The 20,414-nt window shown below is 41.5% G+C and overlaps 1 protein-coding gene across 5 annotated transcripts in view; it reads left to right on the forward strand.

Moving 5' to 3' along the window:
* Positions 1-798: 798 nt before the first annotated feature.
* The window catches only part of LY96 (lymphocyte antigen 96), a 32,996-nt gene continuing 13,380 nt past the window's right edge, over positions 799-20,414 (forward strand). For 2 of the 5 annotated variants that reach the window (XM_023545810.2, XM_064267855.1), the window contains exons 1-4: positions 885-997; positions 3,739-3,984; positions 12,607-12,696; positions 15,992-16,120. In XM_023545810.2, the coding sequence (XP_023401578.2) occupies positions 3,825-3,984; positions 12,607-12,696; positions 15,992-16,120 (379 nt within the window). In that variant the 5' untranslated portion in view covers positions 885-997; positions 3,739-3,824. Of the gene's footprint in view, positions 1,129-3,738; positions 3,985-12,606; positions 12,697-15,991; positions 16,121-20,414 lie in introns of those variants that run through there. The other 3 variants (XM_003408350.4, XM_010588357.3, XM_064267854.1) reach the window with 3 other exon arrangements.

A 20,414-nucleotide genomic window follows, 5' to 3' on the forward strand; every position in this document is an offset into this window, starting at 1 on the left:
TACCATCATATGATTAATTTCCTCTTAACTTTCGATTTTTAGGCCCCAACTAGATATAGAGTTATGCCATTTTTGGCTACTAATTTTTTTAACCTCAAAACTATATCCTATAAAGGAATTTCAAGTAGCAAAGCATATAAAGGATCAGCTACTTTTCTAAAATGGAGTGAAAGGTTTGAAATGAAATGCATATTGCATACAAAATAATGGCCATTATGAGGACTCAAAACATTGCCTTGGGCTGTATTTGCTGTAGATGAGTACATTCTTAAAGCTGGTAGGGGCAGCCGTCAAGCGGATTCCGATTCCGACTCATAGTGACCCTATAGGGGCAGACGACTGATAAATTCCACACCCTCAGAGCACACTACAGCAAGTGTCCCATGTCTGGGGTCTTATCCAGCCTTACCCTGCCCTGTGGCTAAACCTGTTGCTGAGCAGAAATAGTTTGCATGAGACTGTTCAGTTCAGCTCTCTAGATCCAGGTTTCTGGACCGTGAGAAGTTGTTGTATAAAGAATTCTTGGAGAGAATAGTATTGCAATTGGAAAAGGAGCACCGTTGAGACTCTACAGGAGACCTAGGACTGGTTTTGTTACTGTTGACTGGGAAATGTTTTGTTTTGTTTTAAAGCTCCAGTCACTTTCATTTGCATCAAGTGTTCAAAAAGAGCAAATTCTAATAAGCTTTCATTTCTTCCACCACAGGAAGTGCTCAAATAATTAAAACACACATGTGCACACACACAAAAAGAGGAAATGGTCAAATAGGAACTCAGAAATCACATGACTGATGACTAAATCTTTTCCGCTTACAGCAAGAGAAGAGTCTGATGATTAGTTACCAATCTTCCTTTCACTTTTAAAGTTTTGGAGATAATTCAGTCATGTTCCCATTTGTGCTTTTTTCCACCCTCTTTTCTTCCATCTTTCCCGAACCCGGGGAGCAACGTTGGGTCTGCAACTCCTCCGATTTAAGTGTTTGGTACACCTACTGTGGTAAGTAAACCAGCAGCAACAAATGGTTTCAGCTATTTCAACGGTGAGTTTTCACAGGAACCGGAGTTTGCTGTTGGCCAGACACAGGAAACAACCGCGCGTTCCAGCTGCTGCTGACAGGAAAAGTCATGGTTGGTAACTGTCTCTAAACTGTGTTGTGTTGACCTTCAAATGCTTCTGTTGTTTCCTGTGGTTAGCTAGCTCTACCTTCAGCCCGGTTTCGGATTTTTCCTAGTTTCAGTAGAACCGCCTGCTTCTGAGTTTTTGCCCAAGCCCCAAGACTTATTGGTTCTTCCTTTTGAGTAAATAAAATCAAATCCTAGCCACCTCCTGGGATTGGTTTCTGCTCCGGGCTGCGATTTTTTTTTAGGACTCTTGGAGTTATATTCCTAATTGGATATGTTAAAAATAATCAAAACTCCCTCAAATTTGAACATCAGGCTTATTCTGAACAGTTATTCTATATGCATTATAGGGAGACCATTTTGATTCTAGAAAAAGGAAATGGTTCGAAGAAGCTAGGCACAAAGAGGCTTATAAAGAGATATACAGAATAGCAACTATTGGCTAATGTTAATGTGTTTTCATAAACTCTGCCTTCCCACTTTTATTGGGGTCAACTGACATCAATTTACTTCTGGCCTGCTGTTAGTAATTAGGCCCTCTGGTGGCGTAGTTGTTAAGTGCTACGGCTGCTACCCAAAGGGTTAGCGGTTCGAATCCGCCAGGCACTCCTTGGAAACTCTAGGGGGCAGTTCTACTCTGTCCTATAGGGTCACCATGAGTCGGAATCGACTCGACAGCACTGGGTTTGGTACCCACCTGCAGTCATGAGGCTTTCTGAGATTTAAATTAGGAGGTAAGGGTTTGACGATTATCGTTTTCTAGCAGGATAAGACAAATTTACATTGCTGTAGAGCAGTTTCTGGCAGGCTTTTGCAGTTTGGGTCAGGCTTTTTATGGTTAATATTTGGTTTCCTGTATAGCGATGCAGTGGTTAAGAGCTTGGCTGCTAACCAAAAGGTCAACAGTTCAAATCCACCAGCCTCTCCTTGGAAACCCTGTGGGACAGTTCTACTCTGTTCTATAGGGTTATTATGAGTCAGAACTGACTCGACGGCAACAGGTTTTTTTTTTTCTTAAATCAACATAAGATGTCTGTTACTAATTTACCTGTGTATCAGATGTAAGCTGATGTGTGATCTAATGGCTGTGTGACCTTGAGCAAAGTGTCTCTTTATGCCTCAGCTTTCTTAGCTGTAAAATGAAAATGATTTTAGAACTGCCTTTGTAATGATTGGAGGGAGGTGAAGTTTTAGCACAGGACATACAGAAACAACAAGTAGTAGCTTTTTTTTTTTTTTTTTTTTTTAATTAGCCATACCTAGCTTTTAACTGTTTGTATCACTGTTTTCCCCCTTGTCAGCATCAGATTTTGGCTGGTCTGAAGGTACAGTTTCAGGGCCTGACCATTGTTTTAGTTGGGTAATTTCCACTGAGTTGCTCTCCATGGGTTGGCTGGCCTTTTCTATCCACTAGCAATACCAGGAAGGTTTAAACTGATGCTTCTCAAAATACTAGTTATTTGATACTCTTGGGAAAAAAGGATCCATGGCCTAAGTATTTGGGATAGATTTACAAATGTACTCTTGAGTTCTGAAAAATTCTGCAATAAAGAGACTTATTCACACAGACACACACAGACACACAGACACACAGACACACACACACACAAAACTGTTGCCGTGGAGTGATTCTGACTTGTAGAGGCCCTATAGGACAGAGTAGAACTTCCCCATTGGGTTTCCAAGGAGCAGCTGGTGGATTTGAACTGCCAACTTTTGGTTAGCAGCCCAGCTCTTAACCACTTAACTAGGGCTCCAGAGAAATCTATTAACCCCCCAAAATTCCAATTTATTAAATTTTTGTGTGTATATGTGGTGTGTTGCCTCTCCTACAGAACACACTCTGGGAAATACTGGTAAAAAGTTACTTCTGGGGGATTAGTGTAATTACATGGGTGTGAGAACAAGGCTTAGGTGTGTGACCAATTCCACACCTGTAGTTTTCTTTGTGGCTTGCGCTAAATTCCCTCTCAATTTGTCTATCTCTCAGACAAAAACCAAACCAAACCTGTTGCCGGCAAGTTGCTCCTAGCTCATGGTGACCCCATGTGTTACAGAGTAGAACTGCTTGATAGGGTGCTTTTTTTTTTTTTGGCTTTAGTCTTTACCGAAAGCAGATCAGGAGGCCTTTCTTCCAGGGCACCACTGGGTGGGTTCAGACTTCCAACCTTTATGTCAATAGTTGAGGGCAACTGTGTGCGCCACCCAGGGACCTTTCCATCCAACAAGATAACCTTATAGTCCTCCTTTTTGAGAAAGACCCTTCAGTCCAGACAGGCTACGGTTCTCTCTCCTTCTTTAGCCCTTACCTACCATGTGTTGATTAGACCACTTGCTTGGTGCTACACTGTTCGTTTGGCCTTTCTTGACATAATACTTCATATTATTACTTAGCTTTGAGTCCTTTGGGAACCCTGGTGGCGTAGTGGTTAAGTGCTACGGCTGCTAATCAAAGAGTCGGCAGTTCGAATCCGGCAGGCGCCTCTTGGAAACTCTATGGGGCAGTTCTGCTCTGTCCTATAGGGTCGCTATGAGTCGGAATTGACTCAACAGCAACGGGTTTGGTTTTTTTTTTTTTTAATCCTTTAGTAACCGTAACTCGATTTGTCTTTTGAGTTGATTTTCTGGAGGAGAATCTTACATTTTCTGCCTGACGCGGAGAAATCCTGGTGGTTCTTTGCTGCTGCCTCGCTGAGCTGGGGATGGCGGGAGCAGATGGAATACCTGGCTGCAGCAAACCTCTGCTCGCTGCCATCCCCATGGCCGTATCACTGCTTCTGCACCTTGGAGAATACTGTCTGGCCCAGCCGAAAGGCACCCAGCGTGGGAAGCACAACAGCAACCCCTTACTCAATCCTGAGGGTGAGGATGATTTCCATTAAAAAGGAGAGGTAAATTTCCATTTGGCCAAGCTACTGGGCATATATATACAGAAACGGCAAGACTTGGCTGTTTTGATTCCCCAACTTTGAAAAGGCTGAAAATGTGGGTGTGTGAGTCAGTCTACAGTGCCTTGCGGCATTCCAGAGTAGGCAGACTCAGTTTTGATTTTTTTTTTTTCCGTAGATAGCCCATAAACCCCAGGAACTAATGGATTAATTATGTAAACCAATATTTACTGAACACCTAGTATTTGCCTATTCTAGGCACGGAGGATACAACAGTGAACAACAAAAACAAAAGTCCATGTCCTTGTGAAGTTTGTATAATATTACATAATAGCAAAATATTCAGCATGTCAGATGTTGGTAAAGACTGAGAGAAAAATAAAGAAGAGGAGGGCATACAAGTCCAGAGATGGAGGAGATGGTGGTTGCATTTTGAATTAGGATGGTCTGGGAAGGTTTCACCAAGAAGGAAACATTTGCGAGGACCAGGAATGGTTGAGGAAGTGAGTCGTGCTGATGATAATCGGGGGGAAGGAGCATAGGAAAAAGTAAGCCCAAAAGGCCTTAGGCAGGAACATCTCTGGCGTGTTGGAAGAATAGCAAGGAGGCCAGGGTGCCTGCAGTGGAGTGAGTGAGGAGAGGTCAGGAGAAGATGAGGTCATAGAAGCAATGGAGAAGGGCATGAGGGCCTTGCAGGTCAGGGTGAGGACTCGTCTTTTGCTGTGGGCGAAGCTTGGTCTGGTCCCTGTGTTGATAATAATCTGTAAGGTGGCAAGAGTGGAAGCGGGAGACTTCTTGGGAGGCTATTGCAGTAATCCGGGTGAGAGATCATGGTGGCTTGGACCAGAGTGATAGTGATGGAGGTGATAAGAAGGAGTAAATTCTGGAACTATGGTGGACACGGAGCTGACAGGATTTGCTGATAGACTGGATGTGAGGTATCAGCATGGTCATCCCTTTTATTGGTGTTAGCTGTCCTCAAGTCATGGTGGTTTCATGCACAAAGGGGCTGGACTGCTGCTATCGCTAGGGTTATCACTGACTGATTTTCACAAGTAGATCGCCGGGCCTTTTTCTCCTCCTCTGTATTAGTCTGAAAGCTCCGCTGAAGCCTGTTCAGCATCATAGCAACACACAGGCCTCCACCGATAAGACGAGTGGTAGCTGTGCTTGAGGTGCACGGGCTGGAATTGAACCCGGATCTCCCGCAAGGAAGGCAAGAATTCTACCACTGAACCACCACTGCCCTTAGTCTTCCCTCCTGTGCCTGTTTATCTTAGGATGTGGCATGTCCCTCCACTACAAGCAGGCCAGCCTCTTTACCCGCCTCTCTATTGTACTTATATTTCCTCTAACCTGAAACATCCTTACCCTTCCTTCTGTTTCTTGCAAACCCTTGGAGGCCGGTCAAAAGTTCTCTCTGCATCATGGAGCATGGTCAAGTCTGTTCAATTTAACTCAGTTTAACAAGTTTTTATTGAATGGACATTATGTTTAATCATTATGCTAAGGAATGCTGAGAATGCGAAGGTTTAGTAAGATACAGTCCGTACCCTCAGAAACTCTAGCTTTCGTTTTATATATGTGGAGTAGGAGGCATAACTACAAATTGCTAGGATTCATTCATTTATTGTACAAGCTCTCTGTGGCCGTGGAGGGGTCTAATAGCCATCTTGAGCTTGAACTCTTGATCTATACCTTTTCAAGCCTATTCCTGCCTCAGTCTTTTCCATCTCATCTTCCACCTAATTTCTCAGGCCCCAAGCCAGGCCCCATCTCCTTTAATGATCTCTTTTCCTCAGCCCCCTACATCCAATTATCAGTAATTCCTGTTTTCATTATCTCCAGAGTGTTGTTGATAGAATCCATCTATGTCTGTTATTGATCATACCTTCATCTCTCCTCTGGTTTCTGCAAAACCAAACCAAACCCGTTGCTGTTGAGTCAATTCTGACACATAATGACCCTATAGGACAGAGTAGAACTGCCCCATAGGGTTTTCAAGGAGCAGCTGATGGATTCAAACTGCCAACCTTTCCGTTAGCTGCTGAACTCTTGATCACTGTGCCACCAGGGCTCCTGGTTTCTGCAACAGCCTCTTAAATTGCCTCTCTCTGCTTCAATTCTTGACTCCATACAATGCGTACTCCGCAGAGAGGCCAGAGTGGTCTTTTCAAAATGTACATAAATCAGATAGTGTGGCCCCCTATGCTTAAAACCCTCCAGTGGCTTTTCACTGCTAGTAGGGAAAAACCCCAACTTTATACCAAGGCCTCCATGCCCCTCATGCTATGGCCCTGACTACCTGCCCACCTGCTTACCTGTCTGGTACCTGTGATTCTCCCCCAACTCATTATTTTCCATTCCCACTGGCATTTTTTTTTTTCTTGAACACATCAAAGTCATTCTCACCTCTGAGCCTTTGCACCTACGACTAGTTTTTCTGATTTAAATGCTCTTCCCCCAACATCTTCAAGCCTGTTTTTTTCCCCCCTCACTCACTTACCGAGTAACAGGTGAACTGTCTCTACCTTCTCCCTGCTCCTCCCTCCCCATCACACACTCATGCTTTATCCCATTATCCTAGTTTATTTCCTCACTAGAGAGTATATTTCTCAAGGGTAGGTCCCACGACTGTCTTGCTTATTGTTTCTCTAGTGCCTAAAACAAAGTTTAAAGGCACCTAGTAAATGCCAGATTGGGGGCAGTGGTGGTTCAGTGGTAGAATTCTCGCCTTCCATGCAGGTGACCTGGGTTCAATTCCTGGCCAGTGCATCTCATGGTCAGCCAATACCCGTCTGTCAGTGGAGGCTTGTGCATTGCTATGATGCTGAACAGGTCAGTAGAGCTTTCAGTATAAGACGGACTGGGAAGAAAGGCCTGGTGATCTACTTCCAAAAAAACTAGTCTGTGTAAACCCCATGGATCATAACCGTCTGATCCTGTTGTGATTCGGGTTGCCACGAGTCAGGGGCAGACTCCATGGCAGCTAACAACAACAGATACCAGATGCAAATGAATGAACCCACTTTAATTATCTACCTTGTGCCCAGTACTGTGAAAGAATTAATAAGACATGCTTCCTGCCCTGGAGGCATGTTATATTCTTATGAAAAAGACAGACTTGAAAACAACTATAATAAAGATTTATAAATAAAGATTTATTATAATAAAGAACGAACAAGTACTATGAACGATAGCGTGTTTGTGACTGTGGGGATGGGGAGTTGTGAAGGATTCAGGGAAGGCCTACCAGAGCTGATGATATTTGAACACATTTTTTTTTTCTTTTGTATTTTAGACGAAGGTTACAGAGCAAATTAGTTTCTCATAAAACAATTAATACACATATTGTTTTGTGACATTGGTTGCCACTCCCCTGACATGTCAATACTCTCCCTTTCTCGACCTTGGGTTCTCTGTTACCAGCTTTCCTGTCCCCTCCTGCCTTCTTGTCCCTGCGCCTGAGCTGGTCTACCCATTTAGTCTTGATTTGTTTTATGGGCCTGTCTCATCTTTGGCTGAAGGGTGAACCTCAGTAGTGACTTCAGTACTGAGTTAAAAGGCAGTCCAGGGACCATACTCTCAGAATTTCTCTAGTCTCTGTCAGACCAGTAAGTCTGGTCTTCTCAATTTTGTGAGTTAGGATTTTGTTCTACATTCTCCTCCAGCTCTGTCTGGGACCCTCTATTGGGATCCGTGTTAGAGCAGTCGGTGGTGGCAGCTGGGCATCATCTAGTTGTGCTGAACTCAGTCTGGTGGAGGCTGTGGTAGCTGTAGTCCATTAGTCCTTTGGGCTAATCTTTCCCTTGTGTCTTTGGTTTTCTTCATTCTCTCTTGCTCCAGGCAGGGTGAGACCAGTGGAGTGTCTTCATGGCCGCTCACAAGCTTTTAAGACCCCAGAAGCTACTCACCAAGTTAGGATGTAGAACATTTCCTTTATAAACTATATTACGCCAGTTGAGCTAGATGTTCCCGAGACCATGTCTCCGTTGAACACATTTTGAAGGAGGAGGAGTTTCCAAACTGATGAAGGCAAGGATGTTCCTGTCAGAAGGAATTACGTATTTATGTGAAGAAAACTCCATTAAAGAGGTGTTATAATTAATGCGGTGTTATGATGGTTCAACTCTAGCCAACGCTCATCTTTTCCCCTCTTGACATCCGGCAGCATTCACTGCCCATACTCAGTGTGGCAGTGGTGTTATTTCCAGTGCCATCTGCAGTTGCCTTCAATGTTGGGTTAAGAAGGATTCCAAGGCTGAGCTCAGTGGGAAAAAGTGCCATGATGGATTAGCGATGATGATCTTTGTGACTGCAGGAGAAATTGGAGGCTATTGTTCTGTGCATTTGCAGAACCTGGTCACCATCTTCTGTATTTAATAAAACAAAACTAGAACCTTACTGTATTCATGATAGCTTCAAAGTAATAAAACTATTTTCCATGAGCTCCCTACCCCCTGCAAATGAACGATGTTACTTAAAATTACATGCTGTACATTGTCATATACTGTTTTGAATCTTACGTCTAATTATTTTATGTGTGTTGTTCTTGTCTACCCAGAAAAATCACAGGCTTCCTAACGCAAGGCCCAAGTCTTATACTTCTATTCCCTACTCCCTATCCCTACACCAGCATGATTTATTCTGGTGCCTGGCCCAACACTGGCCACCCATAAAAAACCAAACCAAATGAGTCGTCATTGAGTCAATTCCAACTTATAGCAACCCCACGTGTGCAAAGTCGAACTGCTCCGTAGGGTTTTCAAGGCTGTGATCTTTTGGAAGCAGATTGTGAGGTCTTTTTTCAGAGGTGCCTCTGGGTGGGTGGCGTAGTGGTTAAGTGCTACAGCTGCTAGCCAAAAGGTTGGCAGTTCAAATCCACCAGGCACTCCTTGGAAACTCTATTAGGCAGTTCTACTCTGTCCTATAGGGTCGCCGTTAGCTGGAATCAACTCGTCGGCACTGGATGTTTTTGGGTTGGGTGACCAGCTTTTAAAAACTTAATAATACACCGTGAACATCTGTGTAACTAAATATCCTAAAATTATTCTCTCTTTTTTTTGTTAATTGTGTTTTAGGTGAAAGTTCTCAGAGCAAATCAGTTTCCCATTAAACAACTCATCCACATGCTGTTGTATAACATTGGTTGCCAACCCTGCTTCATGTCAACACCCTCCCTTCTTGACACTGGGTTCCCCATTTCCATTCATCCAGTTTTCCTGTCCTCTCCTACCTTCTTGTCCTTGCCCCTGGGCTGGTGTGCCCATTTATTTTCGTATACATGGTTGAACTACATGTATTATTGTTTGTTTTATAGGCCTGTCTAATCTTTGGTTGAAGGGTGAACCTCAGGAGTCACTTCAGTACTGAGTTAAAAGGGTGTGCAGGTGCCATACTCTCAGGCTTTCTCCAGTCTCTGTCAGACCCGTAAGCCTGGTCTTCTTTTGTGAGTTAGAATTTTGTTCTAAATTTTCTCCAGCCCTGCCTGGGACCCTCTATTGTGATCCCCGTCAGAGCAGTCCGTGGTGGTAGCCAGGCACCATCTAGTTCTTCCAGGCTCAGGTTGGTGGAGGCTGTGGTAGTTGTGGTCCATTAGTCCTCTGGACAAATCTGAAAAATTCTTTCTTAATGACTGCATATTACTTCAATAAATAGGTGTGCCGTAACTTGTTTATTTAATTACTTTTGGACATTTAAGGTTTTTGTTTTTATTCTCCCCCCTCCCACTTTTTTTGGTCATAAACTATGAAGTGATCAAGTCGGTTCCGACTCATAGCAACCCCTTGTACAAGAGAATGGAACACTGCCTGATTCTGTGCCGTCTTCACGATCGTTATGCTTGAGACCATTGTTGCAGCCACTGTGTCAATCCATCTTGTTGAGGGTCTTCCTCTTTTTTGATGACTTTCTACTTTACCAGCATGATATCCTTCTCCGGGGACTGATCCCTCCTGATAACATGTCCAAAGCATGTGAGATGTAGTCGTGCCATCCTGGCTTCTAAGGAACATTCTGGCTGTACTTCTTCCAAGACAGATTTGTTTGTTCTTTTGGCAGTCCACAGTATATTCAATATTCTTCACCAATACCAGGATTCAAGACATCGATTTTTCTTCGGTCTCCCTAATTCGTTGTCCAGTTTTCACATGCGTATGAGGCAATTGAAAACACCATGGCTTGAGTCAGGCACACCTTAGTCTTCAAGTTGACATCTTTGCTTTTAAAAACTTTAGAGAGGTCTTTTGCAGGTCTTTTGACCAATTCAGCGCATCTCTTGATTTCCTGACTGCTGCTACCATGGGTGTTGATTGTGGATCCAAGTAAAATGAAATCCTTGACAACTTCAATCTTTTCTCCATTCATCACAATGTGGCTTATTGGTCCAGTTGTGAGGATTTTTGTCTTCTTTATACTGAGGTGTAATCCATACTGAAGGCTGTAGTCTTTAATCTTCATTAGTAAGTGCTTCAAGTTCTCCTCACTTTCAGAAAGCAAGGTAGTCTCATCTGCATAACTCAGGTTGTTAATGAGTCTTCCTCCAATCCTGATGCCCCATTCTTCTTCATACAGTTCAGCCTCTCAGATTATCTGCTCAGCATACAGATTGAACAGGTATTGCAAAAGGATATAACTCCGACACACACCTCTCCCGACTTTAAACCACACAGCATCCCCTTGTCCTGTTCGAACAACTGCATCTTAATTTACATACAGGTTCCTCATGAGCACAATTGTTTTGGAATTCACATTCTTTGCAATGTTATCCATAATTTGTTATGATCCACACAGTCGAATGCTTTGCATAGTCAATAAAACACAGGTAAACATCCTTCTGGTATTCTCTGCTTTCAGCCAGGATCCATCTGACATCAGCAATGATATCCCTGGTTCCACATCCTCTTCTGAATCCAGCTTGAATTTCTGGCAGTTCCATGTCAACATACTGTTGCAGCCATTTTTGAATGATCTTCAGCAAAATTTTACTTGCATGTGATATTAATGATATTGTTTGATAATTTCCACATTCTGTTGGATCACCTTTCTTTGGAATGGGCACAAATATGGATCTCTTCCAGTTGTTTCGCCAGATAACTATCTTCCAAATTTAGTGGCATAGACAAGTGAGCGATTCCAGCACTGCATCGGTTTGTTGAAACATCTCGATTGGTATTCTGTCAATTTCTGGAACCTTGTTTTTCGCCAATGCCTTCAGTGCAGCTTGGACCTCTTCCTTCAGTACCATCAGTTCCTTATCATATGCTACCTCTTGAAATGGTTGAACATCGACCAATTCTTTTTGTTACAGTGACTGTGTATTCTTTCCATCTGCTTTTGATGCTTCTTGGGTAGTGTAATATTTTCCCTGTAGAATACTTCAGTGTTTCAACTTGAGGCTTGAGTTTTTTCTTCAGTTCTTCCAGCTTGAGAAATGCCAAGTGTGTTCTTCCCTTTGGTTTTCTAACTCCAGGTGTTGGCACATGTTATAATACTTTGTTTTCTTGAGCCACCCTTTGAAGTCCTCTGTTTAGCTCTTTTACTTCATCATGTCTTCCTTTAGCTTTAGCTACTTGACATTCAAGAGCAAGTTTCAGAGTCTCTTCTGACATCCATTTTGGTCTTTTCTTTCTTCCCTATCTTTTTATGACCTCTTGCTTTCTTTATGTATGATGTCCTTGTTGTCATTCTACAACTCGTCTGGTCTTCTGTCATTAGTGTTCAATGGGTCAAATCTATTCTTGAAATGATCTCTAAATTCAGGTGGGATATACTTAAGGTCGTACTTTGGCTTTTGTGGACTCGTTCTAATTTTCTTCAGCTTCACCTTGAAGTTGCATATGAGCAATTGATGGTCTGTTTCAGTCAGCCCCTGGCCTTGTTCTAACCAATGATATTGAGCTTTTCCATTGTCTCTTTACACAGATGTAGTTGATTTGGTTCCAGTATGTTCCATCTGTCGAGGTCCATGTGTATAGTCACTGTTTATGTTGTTGAAAAATGTATTTGTAATGAAGAAGTCCTTGGTCTTGCAAAATTCTATCATTCAATCTCTGGCATCACTTCTATCACCAAGGCCATATATTCCAACTGGATCTCTGATTATTCAATGTGTATTTTCTATTTTGGACCAATGGAACATACAAGAAAGGTAAAAAAGAGTGGAGAAAAGGGGTGCAGTGGAGGAATCAAACCAAAACCATTGTCATTGGATTGATTCCAACTCACTGTAGCGCTACAGAACAGAGTAGAACTGCCCCATAGGGTTTCCAAGGCTGTAAGTCTTTATGGAAGTAAACTGCCATGTCTTTCTTCCATGGAGTGGCTGGTGGGTTAGAATCACTGACCTTTTGGTTAGCAGCTGAGAGCTTAATCACTGTGTTACTGTGACTCCTTCAGTGGAGAAAAAGATAGGTTAAATGTCCCAAAATGAAGCAAGCAATTCTATTAAAATATGTTTTGGAGAGATATTTTTAACCATTTTTAATTTTTCTCATTATAGTCACTAAAGGTGTCTTTTGGGGACTGATATTCAGAATACTGTGCTTATTAGAAATGCTTTATAATGATTTATTGACATTATCTTTATCTTATTTAGATAACCTGAAATACCCTATTTTACTGAATCTTACACCCTGTATAACATTGAAGGCAAGCAAAGGACATTTGCATGTTTACTACGTTCCAAGTAAGTCCAATTTTTGATTTTGTAGATCACCTAAAAGAGTTCAAGAAATATTCGCGATAATTCTGTTCCAAAAGTACTTGTAATAGTTATTTATTGTTAGGTAGCAAATTATCAGAATCTTAATGGCATAAAACAAGACATTTATTATCTCTTAATTTCTGTAGGTCAGTAGTCTGGGGCTGGCCCAGATGGATCTGCTTCAGGGTCTCCCACTACTGTAATCAAGGTGTTGCGCAGGGCTGGGGTCTCTTCTGGATGCTCAACTGGGGAATGATTTGCTTTTATGCTTATGTGGTTGTTGGCAGAATCCAGTTCCTTGCTGGTTGTTAGCCAACCCTCACTCAGTTCCTTACCATGTGGGCCTTTCCAACATGGCTGCTTGCTTCATTAAAGCCAGCAAGAGAGAGAGTCTGTTAGCAAGATGGAAATAATTATTTTACGTAGCCTAATCACGGAAGAGACCTTCTATTACCTTTGCCATATTCTATTGGTTGGAAGCAAGCTACTAATGTCCAGACCACCCTCAAGAAGAGTGGATTGTACATTTTGAATACCAAGAGGCAGGGGTCAATGCGGGCCACCTTAGAGTTGGCCTGCCACGTTTGAAACACTTTATATAATTTAAAATGTACTTAACTATATTTGAGCTTCATGAAAAATGGAAAGAAGGTCCCTTGTCATGCATCAGATGGACACCACCACAGTGCTGTCTTGGGACCCTATGTGTCAAGAAATTCTTTGTGAAAACAGTTCCTTCAACTTCTATACTTTCAGAGAAGTTCAGGCAGAAGTTGTGGGGTGGGCCATGGGACTACTGTTTGAAATAGACCCCATGACTTCTTCTCCACACTCCACCCTGAAGGTAGAGAAGTGGAGACAAGTTAGGAACTTTCGTAGTACTTCAGGTTCAGAGTAATGAAGACCTGCAGATTTGTGATGAAGAGGAGGAAATCAGTTTTGGAAATGCTGGGTAAGGTAATTGAACAACATTGTGTAGAGATGTTGAATGACAAATGGGACAGATGATCAGGAGAAAATCAGGACTAAAGGACTTTGGAAATTATCACCATGTTAGTTACCTTTTTTTTAATTAGTTACCTAGGGCTGCCATATGAAAATGCCACAAACTAGGTGGCTTATAAGAACATAAATTTATTGTCCCACAGTTCTGGAGGCTAGTAGTCAGAATTCAGAGTGTTGGCAGGACCATGTTTCCTCTGATGGCTTTAGGGGAAGATCCTGTCTTGTCTCTCCCAGCTTCTGGTAGCCCCAGGAGTTCCTTGGCTTGTAGGTGCATCTTCACATGGCTCTCCTTTCTCTGTCTGTAACTCTTCTCTTTTATAAGACACAACTCAGAATGAATCAGACCCACCCTACTCCAATATGATCTCACGTTAATAGATAACATCTTCAAAGACTCTACTTCCAAACAAGGTCACATGCACAGGTACCAGGAGTTAGGACTTCAACATAAAGTTTTGAAGGAAACAACTCAATCTATAACACACCGTATGTGGTACTTAAAGCCAGGGAGAATGTTGTAAAATGGTGTGAGTAGAGACAGAACTTGTCTAACTTCAGGGGGAATAATGAAAATTGCCATCAGCACAAAGCCGATTCCTGTGAGGTGGAGGTCAGACATACCTCCACTCTCCAAACTTTTTACCAATTCTGACACTAGCTGTCCTCCCCATGGCAGTCTCTACTTCTCCTGGGTTTGATAATTTGTTGCAATGGCCACATAGAGCTATATACCATACTTAGAGTTCAGTAGTTTATTAAGGAAGTAACAGGATACAGTAACCCAGGATCAGGATCAGGAAGCATGTAGGCAAAGCCTGGAAGGCTCCCCTGAAGGAGAAAGCACAGGTCTCCCTTCTTCAGTGCGGGACAACTTTCTCAGCTTGTCTTGGCTGTGCAAGCAAGCAGGCCGTTCTCTCTGCCATTCACACCCGCTCTCAGTGGTGCAGGCCTTCTCTAAACCCGCTGAGGATAAGTCTCCTCTCAGGTCTCTCAGGACAGGTCTCTCTGCCTTTGGCTTCCCTGCTGTCGGACTCTCCCTTGCTAACTGACCCAGGTCATAGCCAGTGTAGCAGTTTCGTTCAGCTCTCTTCGCTGCATTCCTAGCCCCAGGTTTCCGCTGTCACTACTGCCTCTGCCTCCAGACCCCTTCCGGGCTTTTCACTGTCTTCACTGTAACAGTTCTTGACTCGAATTATAGTTCTTTCAGGAGGTTCCCTGCCTCCTCTCTTTGCTTCTTCTCTCTTCTTTCTTCCTTCTGCTTCTACAGCTAAAAACCAAATCTGTTCCCAACCCAGAAAATCTCTCCACAAAAGCAGAAGAGACTGAAAACAATTATTGAGTAAGTATCGAACCAGAGTGTGATGCATCACAGAAAATCTGCTAAAGAGATTGCAAAGACAGAAAGAAATATCACCCTTTATACAGCCAAGTAGATGCAACCCATTTCATAGATGTTCCCCAGGTAAATGAGTTGATTCTGACTCATGGTAACTTATGTATCGCAGAGTAGAAATGCGCTCCATAAGATTTTCAAGGCTATGACCTTTCGGAAGCAAATTACCAGGTATTTCTTCTGAGGTATCTCTGCGTGCGTTCAAACCATCAACTGCTCAGTTAGTAGTTGAGTGCTTAATCTTTTGTGCTATCCACGGACTCTTCAACCAAAACCTAGTCCTGAGATAAAGGGACTTGATAGCACCATTTGCTAAACATTGTTTACCTTAAATACACCTGGTTGTTGGGGAAGCCTCCAGTGTTTGTTAATTGCTTTTACCCATAAAAAAAAAAAAAAAAACAAAAAAAAACTCTTCATACCTTTACGAAGGGAGGTGGTTTTACAGCTTGGAGTGCAACTGACCCTCTCACAGAGACTGGGAGATAGGAAAGCTGTCTTTCTCACTGATTACATTTTAAAGAGATGGCTCCCAGGTCTTGAGGAAACACTCCTGGATTGTACAACTGGCAAGAAGCTTATTTAACTCTTTCAAGAGGATTCCCCAAAAGAGGCAAAGAAAAAATTTACGATTACAAGATTTCTGAAGTAAATGCTCTAAGGAAAAGGGAAGGGGAAGGGGAGACTTCTTTCCTTTTGTGCATCAGGGAAAATTAATATTTTTTCTTCTTTTCAGTTTATATTTACCCTTACACATGGCACATTTTAAGTGTACAATAAAATCCAGTGCCGTCGAGTCGATTCCAATACATATTAGTATTATGCATAAAAAAATCTCTTATTTGAGGGGCTAATGGAACTTTTTTTTTTCTTTTTGAGGGAGAGACATAAAAAAATTGTATTTCAATCTCTACATATCTTTCAACTCCATAAGCTTACCAAAGCGCAAAGAAGTTGTTTGTCGAGGATCTGAGGATGATTATTCTTTTTGCAGAGCTCTGAAGGGAGGTAAGCATTCATGTTACTCTTCAAACGTAACGTAATTCCTTAAGAGAATGTTATGAAATTTAAATACACTGAAAATGTGAAGTTCCTTTTCTGATAATAATTCTTCATTCCAACCAAAGTTTTTAGGACTTTCAGCAGCTTATACAATATTTTACAATTATGTTATTAAGTTGTTATTAAGATGACACTTATTTGAGTGTGTTTGAAGGGATATTAAATTTTTTATATTGTTCAGATTAGTATTTTACATTTACCCTTGCTTATAGGTCTCTTTTTCTAAATATTACATTAATTACTTTTTATTAAAACTCACCAAATATTTCTATGCAGGTATATTGGTTTCTTCCAACAACTTCCCATTTTTTTCACTCCACATTGTAATTATTCCCACAGAATCATAAAATTTCAGAGTTTAGGACTTTAAAGATCACTTGTTCCAGACCCATGAATTTTTTTCTTAAATATACTTTTTCTATTAAAAAAATAATTTATTTTATTTTTTGTTTTTGTTGAGACTGTATACAGCAAAAACATATACCAATTCAAGTTTCTACATTGTCTCAGTTATCTAGTGCCGGTATAACAGAAATACCGCAAGTGGATGGCTTTAATAAAGAGTAATTTATTTTCTCACAGTCTAGTAGGCCAGAAGTCTAAATTCAGGGTGTCAGCTCCAGGGCAAGGCTTCCTCTCTTTGTTGGCTCTGGAGGATGGTCCTTCTCATCAATTTTCCCCTAGACGAGGAGCTTCTCCTCACAGGAACTCTTGGTCCAAAGGACTCATTGTGCTCCTGGTGCTTCTTTCTTGGTGGTATGAGGTCTTCCCTCTCTGCTCTCTTCCCTTTCCTTTTATCTTTTGTAAGATAAAAGGTGGTGCAGGCCATACTCCAGTGAACCTTCCTTTACACTGGATCAGGGATGTGACCTTAGTAAGGGTGTTACAATCCCACCCTAATTGTCTTTAACATAAACTTACAATCACAAAATGGAAGACTATCACACAATACTGGGAATCATGGCCTAAACAAGTTGACACATATTTTGGGGGGACACAGTTCAATCCATGACATACACGTAAAATTCATTGACATTGATTACATTCTTCAAGTTGTGCAACCATTCTCACCCTTCTTTTCTGAGTTATTTTCCCCCCTTAATACAAACTCGCTGCCCCCTAAGGTTTCTATCTAATCTTTCCAATTACTATTGTCAATAGATCTTAAGAGGATAATGCCCAAGGCAGATATTCTTTACTGGTTAAGCTAAACTATTGCTTGGTTTTAGGAAGACTTCAGGGGATATTTTTGGTTTAAAGTCTTAAATAATTTTGAAACTAGTAATTTTAAATAGTTTAAAAAGATTATAAATATCATACTATCACATTACCAAAAGCTGGAAACTGTAGGCCATAAAAAGTCATAGAATCATATTTCTAAAACCATTTTGGTATATTTCCTTCTAAAACCTTTTGGTATGTTTTATGTATAAATATTGTTTATGTAGTTATAAATATACTATACTACAATTAAAAAAAATTAATTTGTTTAATTATTTGAAGAGCTAATCCATGTGGTTAAAAATCGGAGCATAAACAGTGCACAGTGTAACATCTTCTTCCTCTCGTCTGCCTAATATCCAGCCTTTGTCAGTAGTTGTTAAGATATCTTTCCAGAGTTTCTTTATGCATATGTAGTAAATATGGGTACAAAGCCTTATTTTCCCCCACTTTTTACAGAGGAGTTAGCATGTTTTACACTCTATCCCACACCTTGACTTTTTTCACTTAATTTTTTTTACCAATATTTTAAAAATCTTTCTAAATAATCTATTTTTGAATCTTGCTTTATTGGTTAACTATTTAAAAAAATTTATTGTGTTCCACGCCATTGGATACAATTTTCACAATGTGTCAACATTCTCATTATTTCCATCTGTTTGTTTTGTTTCCATCAATTTAGTTTCCCCTCTCCTTCTTGCCTTCTCATCTTTGCTTTTGGATAAATGTTGACAGTTTGATCTCATACAGTTGACTGTTTAAGGGAGGGCATTACTCATGGGTAGTATTGTTTATTTTATAAGCCAATCTTTTATTTGGCTGAAAGGTGACCTCCAGAAATAGCTTCAGTTCTAAGTTCAAAGGGTATCTTAGGGTGATAGTCTCAGGGGTTCTTCTAGTGTCTATCGGTCCAGTAAGTCTGGCCTTTTTTAGGAATTTGAGTCTTGTTCTACATTTTTCTTCCATTCTATCCAAGTTCTTCTATCGTGTCCCTGTTCAGAACAGTCAATAGATTTGGTTAACTATTAAGCATATTTGTGTTGCTTTATATTTTATTAACCTTCATTTTTATCTTCCCTATTTCATTTAACGAGTATGTTCTGGTTTACTTAACCATTCTCCTACTGGACATTTAATTTCCTTCTGATTCTTTTTACTGTTATGAGTAATAACATGTTGTTAGCTGCCACGGAGTCACCCCTGACTCATGGTGACCCCATGCACAATGGAAGAAAAGAGTGCCCGGTCCTGCACTATCCCCATGATCAATTGCAGATCTGATTAGTTGTGATACAAAGGGCTTTCACTGGCTGATTTTCAGAAATAGATTGCCAGGCCTTTCTTTCTAGTCTGTCTTTGTCTGGTAGCTCTGCTGAAACCTGTTTAACATCATAGCAACACGCAAGCTTCCACTGACAGGGGGCGGTGGCTGCGCATGAGGCGCATTGGCTGGAAATTGAATCTGGATCTCCTGCATAAATAGAAGGTGAGAATTCTACCACCAAGCACCATCGTCCCTTTTAATTACGTAGTTATCAACTGACTGACAGGAAAACTCAGATAAGACTGCAGAGGGTATTTTATTACAGCCTTGAATCTGAGAACATCAGACAGAGAGTGAGGAGGAAGGGCATTCCCGTGAGAGGAAACAGTATATGCACAACCATCTAGTCATGAAAGAGCATGGTTTATTTGGAGGGTATTTTTTTTTTTTGTAGCTGGAGCAGAATGTGCTTGTGGGAAATTGCTGGAGACGAGCTTAGAAAAGGGAGCAGGGACAAGCATGTGAGTTTTGCTGCAAAACCTTGGGATCCCTCCTGTAGCCAGTGGGCAGGGAGGGCCAAGTGAGATTTCTATTTTTTACTGATAACTAGTGTTCATAGCGGAGCCCTGGTGTCGCGGTGGTTAAGAGCTCGGCTGCTAACCAAAAGGTTGGCAATTCAAATCTACCAGCTGCTTCTTGGAAACCCTATGGGGGAGTTCTACTCTGTTCTGTACGGTCGCTATGACTGGGAATCGACTCCATGGCAACGGGTTTGGTTTTTTTGGTTGTCGTCCTTACCAACAAGCCCTGTTAACCGAGTGGTTAAAGCACTGGGTTGCTAACCGAAAGATTGGCAGCTTGAACCCACCAGCTACTCCACAGGACAAAGATGTGGCAGTCTGCTGCTGTAAAGATTTCCAAAAAGAACCACCCAGACCTGTTGCCCTCTGGTCGATTCTGACTTATAGTGACCCTATAGAACAGTGTAGAACTGCTCCATAGGGTTTCCAGGGAGCAGCTGGTGAATTCAAACTGCCAGTCTTTTTGTTGGTTAGCAGCCAAGCTCTTTACCACTGTGCCACCATGGCTCCCCATAAAGATTTATAGCCTTGGAAACCCTATGGAGCAGTTCTACTCTGCCCTATAGGGTTGCTTTTTGTTCGATGGACTCCACGGCAGTGGGTTTGGTTTTGGGTTAGTGTTCATATAAAAAGAGGCAGGGTGGGCTGAGGCAGGAAACTGGGGAGGAAGGAGGAGAATAGTGAGGAGGCTGTGTGAGAGACTGAGAGAACTGAACTAAGATGGTGGCCCTGGGAGTAGAAGGGAGGAAGGAGGAGAGTATATTGGGAGATAGAATTGGTGGACATGTTGAGTAATTGGATTTGACAGGCAAGGACTAGATTAAAACAAGAACCACTTAAGGGACGGTGACTGGATGTATCGAAGCACCATTCTCTGAGATTAGGCACGTTGAGTTCAACGTAATATTGAGACATTCAAATAAATATGTTCAGTGGAGAGTTGTATGTGGGCCCAGAGCTTAGGAGAAAATGTCCAGGTGACATTCCTATTTAAGAATCATTGATGTACTGTACCAAAAGACCCCTGATATTTGGGAGACAAACTTGGAAATACCATACCTTGCTATTTTAAAAATAACTGTCCTTTTTTTGTTGTTACAAAAGTAATGCATCTTTAGGATATAATATTAGGAAATACGAACAAATAAAAATCACACATAATCTTATCACTTCT

The sequence above is a fragment of the Loxodonta africana genome, chromosome 14 (assembly GCF_030014295.1).
Source record: "Loxodonta africana isolate mLoxAfr1 chromosome 14, mLoxAfr1.hap2, whole genome shotgun sequence".
In the NCBI taxonomy this organism is placed as follows: domain Eukaryota; kingdom Metazoa; phylum Chordata; class Mammalia; order Proboscidea; family Elephantidae; genus Loxodonta; species Loxodonta africana.